The sequence below is a fragment of the Oncorhynchus masou genome, chromosome 30, assembly GCF_036934945.1.
Source record: "Oncorhynchus masou masou isolate Uvic2021 chromosome 30, UVic_Omas_1.1, whole genome shotgun sequence".
Taxonomy (NCBI): Eukaryota; Metazoa; Chordata; class Actinopteri; order Salmoniformes; family Salmonidae; genus Oncorhynchus; species Oncorhynchus masou.
This window is the reverse complement of record NC_088241.1, coordinates 19,588,913-19,606,091: the sequence shown is the minus strand read 5'-3', so window position 1 is coordinate 19,606,091 and position 17,179 is coordinate 19,588,913. Positions and strand designations below refer to the sequence as shown.

Here is a 17,179-nt window from a genome sequence, read left to right as displayed (position 1 = left end):
CCTTCTAATGATGAAGAGATGTCCAAAGCTATAGTTTTTAATGTTATATTTTTGGTTGTCTATTTGTCTATTTTTAGACAACCCCAATCTTTCCCATACTTTCTGCTCACAACAATTGATTTAGATTTCCATGCATCTCCACAACCTGAAATGTTATGAGCCAGCAAACCACATTATATGGATATATCAACATCAATTTGTAAAGATGTTCCCATAAAACTTTCTGGCTTTATTTTGAAGATATATGCGCAGGTGCATTATATGATGGATTGTGACCATCCCTCAAAGGCCGGTACCTACAGCATTGGAGCAATGGGCAACTTTCTTCCCTTATGTCCATATTATTTGCTGTATACTACCATCATGTGGAGCAAAGCTGCTACTGCAAGTTGGCCCTTTTATTTCAACATTTGCATTGTCTTTATGCACACTCACAGAGCCCAACAAACTCACACACAATATGCACATACATTTATACTGACGCTACACAACCCGCACACCAACTCACATGCAAGCTGCTGCTACTCTGTCTATCTTATATCCCATTGCCTAGCCCCCCTTTACATATCCACCTCCATCACTCCAGTATCCCTGCACATGCATGGTATTGGGACTGACTTTTAAAATATTTCCTGTATATAGTATGCCTACTTACTTACTTTATTGTGTATTTCATATTTCTTATTATTATTTATCGTGTGTTCCTTTCTAGTGATACATTGTTATTGATTATTGCATTGTTGGGGTTTGAGTTGGCAAGAAAGGCATTTCACTGTACTTGTGCATGTGACATTAAAACTTGAAACAAAATCATTCTTAATTGAGTTAGCTACCACTAGCCGACGCTGTGACTTCGCTATCACCTTTAACAGACCTAATACATGCGGAAGTGAATGGTGTTTGGAGATCATTAACATGAACTGTGTCTGTTCTCTTAAATGTATTATTTTCTCTGGTATTAACGTGTTCCTTTGAAATACCGCTGGTTCGTTCTCTTACCAATTTGTTGTTATCTCATCACCTGTGTTAGAAGCTGTCGGCTAGCACTGCTTGGTGCACATGCAGTCTTTAGTGCCCGGCTTTCATGTTTTATATAAAAAAAATATTTCCATAGTATAGCAATGTTCTCTGTTTTACAAAATGAAGACGACGCTCGAGCAGTCGAACATGCAGTTAGAACACAGATACATACTATTGTGAGTGTTATTTCTAGTATCAATAGTGCCAAAATACAGGAATATCAAAATAAGTTGGCTAAGAAGGACAAAAAACGAAACGCTGAAACGAGAAGTTACAACCGCAGAACGTGAGGTCACAGCATTGCGAAGCTCCTTTGAATTTTCTGGAAATGAATGTCATCAAGTCAGGTCAAGCACTTATGCACTTTCACCAGTAAAGCAAAGAGGGAAACCAATTTGCAATGAAAACGAGGTGTCAAGCAAAGCTGAGTGGAGAATAGATTTCCCCTGTGAGTATTGTCCTGATTGTTTTTATTCCAATGTTTAGCTCTTTGACATGCACTTACCAATCCCTACTTTTGTCCAAATATCTTTGTTTTGATCACAGGTCTCGGTGGAAGGACTCCTCCACAGGTTTTTTTCCCAGTGCAAAGACACATCTCTTCCCACTGGGGCATCAACTATTTATATGTCCCATCACCAGAACCCTATTTCCCATTCTGCAGAAGAGTTGCGGTTTTTAGCAGAGCTAACCAGAGGCCAGTCCCCATCACCCAGTCCAGTCATCAGACCAGTGATAAAAGATGATCCCTCTGACATTGAGACATTCTACATTAAATGGGAGATGAGTGAGGAAGGTATTGGGGAGGAACGGGAGGGCCTAGGCCTGATACACATCCTGGGAAAAGAGTACGAAGCCCAGCAGACGGATGGAACTCCAACCAGGCAAAGAGATGGAACTCACCCTGTTGCTAGTAGCCAGAGTGGACATGAGTATGGGGAGAGACGGACCAGGCATCTGAAAAGTATGCATGTGAAATGATGATTAAAATAATTCAAGTTTAAGAGGATCATGCCAATGACAATATGGTTCTATTGTCTCAGGGAGGCTGTCAAGCGCAGAGACACAGATGAGGTTCAGAGAGAGTCCATGCTGACCCTGAGAAGTTCCGGGCCTACAAGGAGAAGGAATGACGCAGGTAAATAGGTTACTGTACCTTTCACTACCACAGTCTGGGTGTTCACCTTCTATATAGTATTGATGAGAATATTGACGTTAACTTGAATTAAATTAATCTGCAGAGTTTAGGCTGCCGAACAAAGATTGGGATTTGGGATCATATTTGTTGATATTTCCTTTGGTGTTTGAGAGGATGATTTCTGTATCATATTGTAATGATCCAGTTATTCAATGAATTGGTTCGGGCTGTTAATGTGCTATGTTTTTTTTATTTGGAAATGTCGGTAAATTAATTCACATTGTACACCATTTGCTTTTGTTCACTGATTTACCACTAGACGGTGCTGTGATTGAGCCACCCCAAATACATTTGACACGTGACGCGCGCGATTGGCGCGGCGGAAGTGAACTGCGAGGTAAACGTTGAGATGTAATACAGTTGCTCTCTAAAACATGTCAAATTAATTTTCTTCTGAATATTTTATACAAGTGTGAGTGCCTTTGAAATACCACGTTTTTGTTCGCTTTCTCTTTTTGATAATATTGTCACTGAAGTGTTACAAACTGACGCACGCATCGGTAAAGTTGTTGGCTGCTGACTGTTTAGCCAGCTGAGCTAGCTAGTAATGTTACGTTACAGTGCCACAGACAAAAGGGTTAGCTAGTTATCAGCTGCTTTACTCTGTGACTTGGCCAATTTAACAAACTTGACAACGTTAGGTTGTGCGGGTGAGTTAAAAATAAAAAATAATAATCTCCCAAGTAGAGCAATGAATTTCTGTTTACATAACGAAGAAAACGCTCGTGCAGTGGAAAATGCTATCAGAACAGCGGTAAATACTGTCATGGATGTTATTTACAATATGAACAGTACCAAAATACTGGAATATGAAAGGAAGGTGGCAGAGAGGGACAAAGAAAATGAAACTCTTAAATATAAGCTTAAAAAAGCTGAAGACGAATTAACAACATTTCGAGTAGGCCTATCCTTTGAATTGTCTGCACTTTCACCAGAAAGAGATTTTGGGAAACCCATGTGCAATGAGAACGAGGTGGCAAGCGAAACTGATTGGAGAATGGATTTCCCCAGTAAGTAGCTCTCTCCCGATTGCTTGGTTATCAGTAGTTCATAATACTGTACATTCCCACTCAAGTCACCGGTGCATAAATGGCAGTGTGTACATCATTATAGACACTATGTTATGAGGATGAGTGTATTCGTAGTTGATATTCCCCATATGCTAAAGTAATGCTGTTGCCAGTACCAGTACTGAGACAAATCTGGTACATGAGGTCATGTAGCTAACTATCCAATTTGCCTCAGTATATGCTCTGCAGATTATCATTGTGTACTGGGTACTGCCCCATTTAACATTGCAACGCCTATGATGAGAAATATTTTTGTAATCTTGTTCATTTTAACCGCCCTGCTGGTAAAGGCAACATGTCTATGCTCAAACCTGGCTAGTTTGTGACCAGTTTGTGCTTTAGATATCATGTATTTGTTTCAATCCCAGGTCTCAATGCAGGGACTCCTGGGCTTTTAGCAGAGCGAGCCAGAGGCCAATCCCCATCAGCCGTTCCAGTCACCAGCCCAGTGATAAAAGAGGAGCCTGCTGACACTGGGTCCTTCTACATCAAATGGGAGATGAGTGAGGAGAGTATTGCAGAACAACAGGAGGGCTTAGGCCCGATGCACGTCTTGGGGAAAGAGTCTGATGGAACGTCTTCTGTTGCTGGTAGCCAGAGTCCAGGCGATAGACGTTCAGAACAATCTGAAGAGACATCGACAGAGCATGTGAAAAGTATGCTTGTGTGTCTTGTCTCTGTCCTTTTCTGTTTGCTGATGTTGTGTTTTTTATAGTGGAGTGGTGAGGGGATTGTAAAGTTGTAAGGGGTCTTATGGGTTTAAAAACAACTGTCTGCTATGCAGTTCATGGTAAAATCCAAGTTAAATTCAGGTTTAAGAGGATCATGCCAATAACAATACGGTTCTATTGTCTCTTGACATCAGGGAGGCTGTCAAGCGCAGAGACACAGCGGCAATACAGAGAGAGAATCCGTGCTGACCCTGAGAAGTTGCTGGCCTACAAGGAGAGGGCAAAATGCCGGTATGACCTTTCATCCACACAGTCTGGGTGTCCACAATTTCACTTAAATGGCAATTCAATTCAGTTAAGTTGTCTTGCAAAACATGGAGCATGCAATATGTCTGACATGTTTAGCATATTTTAGTGCTTTGGCTGGTCTGGATTTTGGGTTGTCGGTTATTTTTTAAATTTATCTGTGCTGTGAAAGACAAATCCACAGTAAAATACTCTCAATGTGTTTTGCAGTGTAACACGGATTACATTACAATTTTGGACATTTTTTTCAAGGTGGGAAAACAGTACAGTAATCTTCCGTAATATAAAGCTTCCTGTTATATTACTGTACTTCACATAAAGACATATTTACAGTTAAGAGCGTTGGGCCACTAACCGAAAGGTCGCTGGTTCAAATCCCCGAGCTGACTAGGTGAAAAATCTGTCGATGTACCCTTGCGCAAGGGACGTAACCCTAATTGATCCTTTAAGTCGCTCTGGATATGAGCGTCTGCTAAATGACAACAATTGTGTTAAAATCAACAGTGCTTCACTGTCAGGAGATTTAAAAATATAATTGATTATCACGAAAGGTCTGTGTAAAGTATAAATGGAAAAGGTTTATGGTCTAACCGGACACTATGTTGAGCCAATTCAGCTCAGATGTCTTGGTTCCGATGCTACAGGCAGGATACGCTTCTGTCAGTAGATCCCTATCAAAGAGATTCTGACACCTATTCTTGGACTGTCAACAGTGAAAGACCAGTACAAAATGATCCACCTTGTTGCTAATGAGGACATGACAAATGGTCAAATTTGAAAGACAATGGACTGTTACAAGAGCCTCCCATCATCATTGTCAATAATTCTCTACCAGGATGCATTGGAGGTACCAAATCATCTTGGCCCAGACAAAAAAATAAACATATAATAACATATTGGCTTTGTATAGCACTGTGAACACTTGCCACACAAGCAACCATCAATTTATCCCATGCAATTGGTATTGCTTTTTAGGGAGGAGGAGGATGATGATGAGGATTGGATCAGCAACTTTCATGTCCCTTGGCAGCAGACGCCTGAAAGCCTCAGGCGAGCCATTGCAGAGGGACGAAGAGTCGAGGCGGCAGATAGGCGACTGATGGTGAGGATCACCGTTGATGCAATGCGTGTACACTGCCTCAACCCCAACAAGAAAGTATGTGCAGAAATAGCCAAAGCCATAGTTGCAGAATATCCAGAGAGCTTTGCAGACCTGTCAAAAGAAGGGGAACTGCTTAGCAGAAGGTACTCCTCCTTGCTCACCCAAATAAAGACAAGAGTGGAGCATGTGAACCGGAACACTGAAAATAGAATACGCAGACCCAAGACGAGCAAAAAAGGGGAACACAGCAACAGACAAGCCAAAACAGCAAGAACAAAAGTGGACAGTTATGGGTGCATCAACTGGCACCCACAGGACCTTCCGGAAGGAGAGACTCCTGAGTCCCTGGAAAACAAGAGACAGATTATGGCCACCATTTTCAACAGTGCAGGCCCCAGAGGTGTGGACAGGGGAGACGTGGATGAATTCATGAGGCTTACGTACATTAACCAACGCCACATGATAAATGCATGGCCAGCCCCAAGCATCGGTGACGTCAAGGAACAATGGCCTTTTCTTTTTACCAAGAGATGGCTCTGTGCCCACTTCCACATGCTCACTGGAGTTGAGATCGACAGCTGCCTCAGTGGCGCTCTGCTGAGCAAGGGAAAGACCATTGTCAATTTCTTCCGAAGTCAGAAACCCAACTGGAGGAGAGGCATCCAAAGTCTCCTCAATAACATTGAAGATGACCTCAGTGGAAACAACAAGGACCTCACAGCCTGTGCTGCCATTCTTCTGGTGCTGTCCCACTTCAGAGAGAAAGAGGACTCTCTCTTCCTCTTGGCTGATGTAAGTTATTGTGTGTGATTTTATAAAAAAAAATATATATTGTATTCTGATTGTTTCATACTGGGACTATATACATTATACTGTGCTTTTACACACGTGATTGATCATATCAGGATTCAACAACCTTTTTGTGTTTAATGTAGGTGAATGACACCCAGATGGATGTAGAGGCTCAGTTGCATTTGCCGGCCACTCCAAGACTTATCATGCTTGGTAATGACAACATTTTGTGTATGGACTGGAGATGATCATATTCATAACTCAGATTATGTCCATGGTGAGGCTAGATAAACCACCAGAAATACATACTGGTACTTAACTACATAATGTTAATGCTGAATAGAACAATACGATTAATTCTAGCCTAAATACTGTAATATTTAATTGTGGTGGAACAGTAATATATTGTGTGGGCCTATGTTAGGAAATATATTGTGTAACACAATCATTATTGCTGTATACTTCAGGGAGTTCCCTGCTGGCTTCATCTAAATGGATGGTGTCGCTCGAGGGGAGAGTGGTCTGTGTTTTGGAAAATCAGTCCGACTTTGCTGCTGCCCTCTCTGTGCTCTTCGGCTGTTTCTACGTGTTCAATACAGAGTACCAGGAGGCAGCCTCAGCAACACTGGAGCTTATTCAGAGGCAAGTATTGAGCATTTATTAATCCAGCACTTACATTTGTCTTGCATGCCTTGCAGTTAAATTTCATTTAGTTTTTGCTTATCTCACTTTTGAGAGACTTACCTAGTGTTGCAAAGGAAGGGTATATTACTGGAAACTTTAGTTTACCAGTAAACTACCAGATATTTTGTTTCTTTCAAGGATTTTATATAATATATTACAATACATACAGTGGCCCTTTTGGGTACCTCAGATTATCACAGGTGTCTGTAATTATCTCTGGCCCTCTGTGTGGATTTATCACATGTACATATATTAAATAATTAAAGAAGATGATTTTAAAATAGAAAACACAGTTGTAAAGCATCCTAAATATAATCCATCAATTTAGTGAATACCATTTTTTTATTTGTTTCAGCATGAAGTATCCTTTATCTTTTTCACTTATTTATTTTACTATGTCGGTATGCATTTGTTGTCCATGTTTTGGTGTGAAACTGCTGGCAGTTGTAAAAAAAAAAAAAAAAAAAAAAGAAAGTAAATAGTTGGAAGAGTTGCAGAGTTAATTGAAAATAATGCCAACGTTAATTAGATTTTTTTTCATTAATTAGGCTATTTTCTCTTGAATCTTATAGTCTATCTACTAGAAACTCATGGACAATATAGACACAGATGTAAAAAATAAATAAAATAATACTATATATGAATACATATTGTTTAAGTTATTCAAGTATAAATGACCAAAGTTGCAATAGATTGCCATACATTTTCTCTTAATTACCAAAACTACTGAAGATTCTGGTAGATTAGTAAATTACCGGTAGCTTTGCAACCCAAATTGAAAGAATTGTGAAAGCAATGCCTGGATTCACTAACTCTTCCATGTTGACTGTTTAGGTTTCTAGTAGGGATCAACCCAAATGAAGGAACCAAATGCTCTTCATACCTTGATTCAGAAGCCGGGGTGAGCCGCAGGACTGGAAGAGTTGTGCAAAGGAAGACCGATGCAGTTGCCACATTCCTCAAAGACCTGACTGAATTTGAATGGTAGAAACAGTTTAATAGGAGATTCAAACACACAAACAAGGACGCACATACATGATACATAGCTTCAAATGTTGTAATGTTGCTCTTGTTTAGTGTCAATCAATCACCACTACAGATTGCATTTGAGATCTATCATGAAATGCATCTTGGAATATTTGTCCTATGTTTCTGTCGGCTGGCCCTGTCTGTGATGGGGAAACGTGATTGTATAACTTTTGTTATAATGATGTTCTAAATGATTACCGGAAGTGTTTTTTGTTGTTGACAGATTTAAGATGTTTTGTAGACTTATTGTAAACAAAATCAGTGTGATAAATTCTATTTTGTTCGAAACAAGTTCCCATTTCACTACAGTGTGAAAGGGGCAGTGCAGATGAACTTGATTTTTCTGCTTTAAAAAAAATATATATTTCCACATGATGAGGTTGTAATAAAACTGAGAAATTGTGAAAATTATGCCCTTAGTTGTGTAAGAGCTGTTTGAAAATTGGTTGCAATTTCAGCCTGTTCAGTTGGGATGGAATTTTGGCCCACTTCATTATGTCGCAATGTGATCTGATTATAATAGACCAATGATTGTTCATATGGGTAAGGGGGTTGGCTCTAGACCATTCTGTCAGCCAATCAGATCTGTGTATGTAAATAATGTATATTCAAATGTGTTTCCTAACGCCCACATGATCAAACTGAGCATTTTAAGGGCCGAAGGAGGCTCAGGGAAATAAATGGTTATTAAACATACGTTGAATATGTTGGAAGTTATTTTCATTAAATAAACACAGTGATTTGTTATACATATGGTGGTGATTTAAAAATAGAATTACAAAGACTGCATGGGGGCCTAAGCTGTTATCTTTTTCAATATTATTTATTTGTGATAAAACATCCTCTTTTGGATTAAACGGCATTTTGCCATTGCCAATCTAGCTTGAGTGGAATTTGTCTACAGTGCAGTGTTTCTCTCTGACTGGTAGCCAATTAATTTCACACCTTAAATACAGTAAAATGTTCAAGTTTAAATACAATTGGCCTTAAATCAATACAATCTCCATTAATCCCCAATTCATTCAACCTGTATTTGATGTGATTTTGATTTGATGTGTGCGCTCTGCTGCTGAGTAGGTTATTTAAAAAAAAAAAATGCACTTGAATGGGATTAATAGTGAGTGGGGAGGCTATGCTCAAAACTCACCCAATCTAGCTGATTGTAATAGGCGACACTCGGGGTACCTGTTCAAGAGGTTATTTTGACTGCATCTACTGTTTGTCAAATCAAATGTACTACTCATGTGCTCTCCTTGACATGTTTCTGTTTGTTTCTTTGTTCATTCTTTATCAAATTTAACCAATAGAACTCATGGCTCAACGAAGAAGGTGTGTGACAACTGCAAAAAGTTGTTAAATTGTGCTTCTAAAATATGTGAGAGCTGCAAAGCTGTGCAGCCTTTCAAGAAGTACCACAAATTACGCAATAAGGCAATGGACAAGACACTGATGGAATGGGCAAGAAAGACCATCCTGCACAACAACGTTGCCAGGTTCCTGGACTCACTTTTCATAATGGTAACCCTCTACATTTCTGGAAACATTCTTAGCTTTATTCCATTTGAATTGAAATAATTCCCATTTTATTTCTGATTAGCAGCCATCTGATTGAAATGATAATTCTGTAAACTCTTTGTCTTCTTCAGCTCCGTAAAGTACATGCTCTGGGCTTTAGGCCCATCCTCCTCATAGGGAAGCAGTCCCGTGGAGGCTGCTGGGGAGTAGAAATCATGATGCCCACCAACCCTCAGCCAGGTCTGGAGGAGGACTGCCTCCAGGAGCTGCTCAAATACTATGAATCTTTACTGAAGCGTAAGTTACCATGCACTCTCTACAGCATACACAACATACACTGAGTGTACAAAACATTAAGGACACCCGCTCTTTCCATGACAAACTGACCAGGTGAATCCAGGTGAAAGCTAAGATCCCTTATTGATGTCACTTGTTAAATCCACTTCAATCAGTGTAGATGAAGGGAAGGAGGCAGGTTAAAGAAGGATTTGTAAGCCTTGCAAACAATTGAGAAATGGATTGTGTATGTGTAACATTCAGAGGTTTAATGGGCAAGACAAAATATGGGCCTTTCAATGGTAGTAGGTGTCCTTAATGTTTTTTATACTCAGTATACGTTCAACAGCATACATACAACAGCATATACCAACAACTTCCCTCTGTGTAACAACATATTAAGTTGAAGATTGCAGAATGTATGCTACATTATTTATAAAAAATACCTGCCATTTTTCTTCAAACAGATATGCCTGACAACCAGTCCCCCACCAACTCCACAAAAGCCACCAGTGGTAGTGCCCTAGAAGGACAGGAGGGACAGGATGGAGACGTGGGTGACGTTATCACTGGGGAAGGAGTGGACAAAAGGGCTGCAGATGTGGAAGTGGGAGAAGACGATGGAGATGAAGAGGACATGGAACCTGACTACCGGCCACCTGCCAAGAAGACAACGTAGAGTGAGCTTCACTACACCACAGAGGTGTGCTCTCCAAACTCTATTTAGCCATAATAGTATTTTTTTTAATGTTGTATGCATGTTCCTGTTTTCTATCAACTATTTGTCTGTGTGAGAGGCCCGATAAATAAACCACTTAAGGCAGAAAAACAGCATCATTCATTATTTTAATCTCCTTGTTGAAATGTACCAATCCAGACAAAATACATACATCTACTGAAATGTAAAACAATAACAGTCCACCAAGGTTTAGGCTTACTTCAATTTGTGCACGGTCTGTATTTATGACTGGTTATCAAATCAAACTTTATTTGCCGATGTTATCACAGGTGGAGTGAATTGCTTGTGTTTCTATCTCCAGCAGTGCAGTGATAATACCTAGAAAACATTAAGTACATCATCCAAAAGCAAAGGTTGGGCAGTTCTACTACAACAGCCCTAGTGTGTGTATCTGTGTTGTGGAGCCTGTGTTCATACTCATTCTCTCTTCAGGTATTATCAGAAGAGGGTGCTGATATCAGATCTACCTGAAGAGACTCAGAGACAGCAGAGGGAGGCCTGGAGAGAAGCATCCAGACGCCGACGTGCCCGTGAATTGTCCTCCCTTCAGACGAACCCCACACAGCCCTGCCATCTCCCCCAGAACACAGAGACACCTGGGGGGACTAGGGGACGCCACAGGGGCAGGCAGTAGGGTGGAAAGTTTGGATAGCTACTGGACAGTCTTCTTTTGACATTCTATACAGACCACTTACTTAAAATGAGATCTTGAGCATGGCCTTTAACAATTTCAGGACTGAATAGATACCTGGTTCATCTCTGTAATTGATGTCATTGAGCCTATCAACAGGAGGCACTGTTTGTGCATGTTTAGGAGTTTCCTGACAGGTTGAACTTACAGGTGTAACTTGTCATCCATACTTGCAGCGTTATTCTATCAGGTGTTTAATTTAGCATAAAATGTTGTACAGTTTGTAATAGCAATAAAGTGAGACAAATGTTTTTCCTTTTTCCTTTATTTCAAATGGTCCTGATTGGAAACAATTGAATAGTTGTTATAGAATTATGACCAACATAAATCTCTTGATTTTGGAAAAATATGACTTATTTATATCTTTATTACCTTATGATTGAACAAGTTTGAATACCCTCATTAAGAGCTTAGGTGGCAGCCTCCCTGGATCCTTTGCTATTTACAGACCGCCCTAAAACTGCTGTTGAAGATGCTCTTCTCTATCTCCCCCACAGAGCACAATATTCTTTGACTTCTCCAGTGCATTAAATACCATTCAACCCCACATACTGGCCCAAAAGCTTACGGACATTCATCTCAACCCACACATAATCAAATGGATTGTGATCTGACCAATAGACCACGGTTCGTAAGACTGAACCAGGCAGTATCAGATCGGATATGTACAAACATGGGGGACCCCAGGCTTCTTAATGAGTGTAATAACGACTGATTTATGGTTAATGTTGTTTCTGCTTGTTTCCCCAGAGTAGGATAGACAACAGCATTTCTTAACTCCTTTGAATTGAACTCTATGTTTTATGGCCTCTAAGGTGCAGGTGCCTTCGTACTGTATGTGTCTATCTGATTTCATCATGTGTTTGTTACATGTCTTCTCTTGTCCTTGTAATTTATTGATGATGCTTAGTGCTAAAACCATTTCCCAAGTCGGGATCAATAAAGTACTACTCTACTCGTCACAGAAAATATAAGCACAAATTACTTAATTATGAATCCTTTATCTTGACTAAATGCAGCTTGATATAACATTGAGAAGATGAACTATCTTGACAAACCTTATGTGTGGAGTGATTCTAACTGTAGATAGGAAATGTGCATACAGAGTAACTCAAGAGGTTGCACCAGTGTAGTCAAACAGGCAATACAGTAACCCCTTTTGGACCACAAGCAGAAATAAGGCAGGTTGTGAGATATGAGATGTTGATTATGATAGGTTGTATTAGATTGTATTCTACAGACTCGGTGGCGGTTCTAGCTTGCATGCCCCCCCCCCCTCACACACACAAAAAAAGCACCATTCTGCACTAACTGTAATTTTTATTCACCCCAAAATACTCAATATATCACAAAATATAAAAAATATCAGCATAATTTAGACGTATTCTAAGTTAGCCTACAGCATTTGAAATTCACCTTACTGAGCTTGGGACCTAGTCAATATAATCACAGAAAACCTTTATCATGTCACCTCAATGAAAGTTAACCAAATCAATCATGTGCTAGTTAGGTTGTAATCGTTTTGCTGCAGGCTACACACATTATCATGATGAAACTGTGTGAAATTATATCCAATGTTATGTAAGCTAGTTGGCCAGAAAACGGAATATTGTCGCCCTATGTGTAATAGCATAGCAAGCAACATAGGCTAACAAACACAAGTGTTATACTGGCCTATTTCATTACATGCATAATATTATACTCATAAAGAGATGACATAGTTGCACACCTTTATCTTTTGCACGTTTCTCCTCTTCTTTAACTGGGCACTGATGGCTTAGACCTTTTCTTATCCATTTGTGTTGATTTGGCACTCAAGCACCAATACATTACCCATCTCCCAACACTGTCAACCAAGAGTTAAGACTAAACCAATTCACCTTGGTGGTGTGCAGACTGGTTTTATATTATTCTTAACGATTTCGCACAAACCAGAAAATGTCTCTGAAACTATATATTCACAGTATTTTGAATGAATTGTGGTTTATTTGGTAGCATTTCATAGTGTGACTGATTTGACTAATTGCATTAGTGCTGTAGAAAGTTAGAGGTGCACTATTTGGTAGATTCCTCCGCTCCCCCTACCTCTGGCTTCCAGTGGTGATACCTGAGGTCAACCTACCCCCTCCCCCCTTCCCATCTAGTACTTCTGAGTGTGAGACCTTCCCAGGCAGTAGCCTGTCAAGCTCACAAACTAGAATCAGGTTAATTGACCCACAGTCCCACACGGTGACATGATATCATTGACGTGACGTGCAAATGAACGATAGAAAACCTATTGTGCAAATGTCACCATTCCAAAAACAATTGTGTGGTGCCCCGTGCCACCCCCGGCAAGATGCCGCCCTGGGCGGCTGTCCATGTCGCCTAATACCTAAATACGCCACCGTGTCTCTGAATTATAAACAATGTATGAGAAGGGGTTATAGTAACAATCTAACACTTTACACTTCAACATCTTGAAATATTAAATTTTATTAACAAAAAAAAATCTCTGTACAATGTTGCATTGAATATCATCACTAAAGCAGCATAGAGTATCGCCAGTGTATGTAATTTGTAATAATCTATTGCATGTAGGCTCCATCTTCCATTGCCTAGCCCTAGTGCTTATAGAAAACGTACAAATGAACATAGAAACATCAACATGTATGGCATATCATGGACAGAAGAACCTTAACCTGAAATATTGCTCTGGTGTATTTATTTTCCCATTGTTTATTATAACAATAACACAAACATAAATAGCAGAGGTGTCATGCCCAAATGGGTCAATGGGGAACATGCTCCCCTCAGATTTGTCCTGTTTAAAGATATTTACATTATATACAGTATGTACAGTACCTTCAGATGGTATTCACACTGAACTTGTGGGATTCAAATTGATTTCATTGTCATTTTTTGGTCAATGATATATACAAAATACCCTGTTATGTCAGTGGAAGAAAAAGTATATATATTTTGTATTAATGGAAAATAAAACACTAATATATCTTGATTAGATAAGTATTAAACTCCCTGAGTCAATACATGTTAGAATCACCTTGGGCAGGGATTACAGCTGTGAGTCTTTCTGGGAAAGCCTCTAAGAGATTTGCACACCTGGATTGTACAATACTTGCCCATTATTCTTTAAAAAATGTGTCAAGCTCTATCAAGTTGGTTATTGATCACTGCTAGACTGCGATTTTCAAGTCTTGCCATAGATTGTCAAGCTGATGATTTAAGTCAAAACTGTAACTAAGCCACTCAGGAACATTCAATGACGTCTTGGTAAGCAACTCCAGTACATATTTGACCATGTGTTTTAGATTATTGTCCTGTAGAAATTTTAATTTGTCTCCCAGTGTCTGTTGGAAAGCAGACTGAACTAGGTTTTCCTCAAGGATTTTGCCTGTGCTTAGCTCTATTCCGTTTCTTTTTATCCCAAAAAAAACTCCCTAGTTCTTTCCAACCCATAACATGATGCAGCTACCACCATTCTTGAAAATATGAAGAGTGGTACTCAGTGATGTGTTGGATTTGCCCAAACATAACACTTTGTATTCAGGACAAAAAGTGTATGTATTTGCCACATTTTTTGCAGTATTACTTTAGTGCAAACAGGATGCATGTTTTGGAATATGTGTTATTCTGTACAGACTTCCTTCTTTTCACTCTGTATTTTATGTTGATGTTGTTGATCCATCCTCAGTTATCTCCTATCACAGCCACTAAACTCTGTTACTGTTTTAAAGTCACCATTGGCCTCATGGTGAAATCCAAGAGTGGTGTCCTTCCTCTCCGGCAACTGATTTAAGAAGGATGCCTGTATCTTTGTAGTGACTGGGTGTATTGATACACCATCTAATGTGTACAATTAATAACTGCACAATGCTCAATGTCTGCTTTTATTTTTATTTTTTACCCTTCTTCCCCGCTTGTCTTTGTAGTTGAATCTGTGCTTGAAATTCACTGCTCGACTTAGGGACCTTACAGATATTTGTATGTGTGAGGTACAGAGATTGGGTAGTCATGTTAAACAGTATTATTGTATACAGAGCGAGTCCAGACAACTTATTATGTGACTTGTTAAGCACATTTTTAGGCTTGCCATTACAAAAAGATTGCATACTTATTGACTCAAGTTACATTTTTTATTAATTTGTTAACATTTCTAAAAACACAATTCCACTTTGACATTACGGGGTATTCTGTGTAGACAAGTGACACACAATCTGAATTTAAAAAAACAATAAGAATAACAAAGAATAACCACTAATCAGGAGTATACAGACAGCTCAAAAGGTATGCTTAGATATGCAGAAAAACAAAAGTGTTTAACATAGAATTAAGCGTAATGATTATGGCTGTAGATAGCAAGACAAATATGTTTCATGTGTTTGAAAAATGCAAAATTCTCCAACTAATGAACAGGAGCCAAGCCATCCTCACATACTTTGTGCCCCCTCAGATTTTTGGAGTACATGACGCCCCTGATAAATAGTACAGATATTCAAAATTACAACATTATAAAGAACATTAATGAAACAAAAGTGAAGGCATTCATTCATTACTGTATGACTGTATTTCATCCATATGCTCTGTTCCTATGTAGAAGCGTAGTGACGTTGGCGCGTGTTTTACGCACGCAGAACATAGCGTAGCCACATAGCCTGCTCTGCACTGCCTCATATCATTATGTTAATGCGAGACTGTTACACTGCAGATATTGATTGATTTTATTGATATGTGTTACGACTTGTAGTGAAATGCGACATTTAGCCTTGCATTAATCCCTTATGTATAATTCAACTTTAGGTAGCTCGAAGGAATGGTTTAAAATGTAAAATGCTCAAATCATATGCTCTTATAAGAGGCCTAATTTGTCGAATAGTATGCACCGGTATTTAGGTTAGCTTTTCCCTTGTAGCCCATGCAATAGTCTGCCTGTCTGCAAACAAACCCCCATCAACAAGGGCGTCTATCTTTCGCAACGTCCAGGTTTGTGTAGGCCTACATGTAAATATTTACGCATTCAAACCGACGACAGACAACTAAAATATGAAGCTTACTACCACCATGGCTATTGGCTACTGTTCAGATAAATGACCAGTTCATTTCTGTTATTTGTTCTTATTCCGCTCACAAATGTGCTCTATTCTAGCCAGACAGCTGCGGCTGTTCTCGTGAACAAAAGCGACAGGCGCGCGCCAGCAGCTGACATCTCCAATCCTGCGCTGAAGCATGTCTCCATATTCTGAATGTACCTAGTGTCTCATTTTTATTCGATTAAATATAATCTAACATTGTTTACGAATACATGATTCATTTTAAATAGCATATATGTGCTGTAGTGCCGATATTCGTTCTGGGCAGGTTATTTAGGCGTTTGTTATTCAAGGTTTTAAAATGAAGACCACGTTTTACGCTGTATTTTGATGCTGACGGTTTGGATTGATCTGCTGTTGCTTTGGGCAGTTGACGACTGGTTTGGAGCTTATTGTTTTCGGACAAAGATCATCTCACGTCTGGACTCGCAGGAAACCAAATACTGGCATTTGTTTTTCACACCACTTCTACTTTGGAAATACTAAGTGTTTGGCTTTAAAACACTGGCAATTTTGAAAGCATACTAATTTCATGCCTACTGTCAGATCCTAAATATAGCTGCTTATTCAGGTAGGCTATATCAAATTTGGTTCAGTGAAGTCTTAAACTGCTAGGCTATGTTTTGTTCATTTTCTGATAAGTTTCTTTTAAAAACATTAACATGTTATCTTGTTTCAGGACCATGCTCTCAACTGTAGGCTAGTATAGGCTAGTGCAGAATAAAATATTATAATAAAGTGGTAGGTGTATATTGTAGAATATATGGGAAATGTGTATAATTTCAGTTTGAGAAGATACACCATTGATATATGACATCTTAAAATATTTTAAATAAATATTTTATTTAAGTATATACATATAGTTTTGAACAAGAATGAAGTCCTTACCTTATGCACTGCAATGTGTCCTGTCAATTAGTGAGCTTACCTGTTGGGCTTTCAAAGCGCGGACACCAAAATTGGCATTTGTCATCCGCCACCCCTTAAAATGATAAT

General features: G+C 39.2%; 1 protein-coding gene and 1 long non-coding RNA gene across 8 annotated transcripts in view; one reads left to right on the top strand and one right to left on the bottom strand.

The window, feature by feature from the left end:
* The first annotated feature begins 1,143 nt into the window (after nt 1–1,143).
* On the top strand, nt 1,144–8,621 carry LOC135522275 (uncharacterized). 3 transcript variants are annotated; one of them, XM_064948376.1, is made up of 11 exons: nt 1,144–1,468; nt 1,567–1,984; nt 2,064–2,158; nt 2,478–2,555; nt 3,154–3,228; nt 3,657–3,944; nt 4,154–4,250; nt 5,241–6,159; nt 6,303–6,372; nt 6,627–6,801; nt 7,678–8,621. In XM_064948376.1, exons 3-11 carry the CDS (start codon nt 2,110–2,112, stop codon nt 7,829–7,831), a joined length of 1,905 nt encoding a protein of 634 aa, XP_064804448.1. In that variant the 5' UTR covers nt 1,144–1,468; nt 1,567–1,984; nt 2,064–2,109; the 3' UTR covers nt 7,832–8,621. The 3 variants fall into 3 exon arrangements, with proteins under 3 accessions (XP_064804448.1, XP_064804449.1, XP_064804447.1); XM_064948377.1 differs by lacking the exon at nt 3,154–3,228 and having other exon boundaries at nt 1,145–1,468; XM_064948375.1 differs by lacking the exons at nt 1,144–1,468; nt 1,567–1,984; nt 2,064–2,158 and having other exon boundaries at nt 2,500–3,228.
* A 4,929-nt stretch (nt 8,622–13,550) lies between these two features.
* Nucleotides 13,551–17,179, bottom strand: part of LOC135522274 (uncharacterized) — a 66,132-nt gene continuing 62,503 nt past the window's right edge. For all 5 annotated transcript variants that reach the window (XR_010452666.1, XR_010452663.1, XR_010452664.1 and 2 more), the window contains 2 exons: nt 17,112–17,165; nt 13,551–15,568 (listed from right to left, as the gene is read on the bottom strand). This is a non-coding gene — a long non-coding RNA (uncharacterized LOC135522274). The remainder of the gene's footprint in view (nt 15,569–17,111; nt 17,166–17,179) is intronic.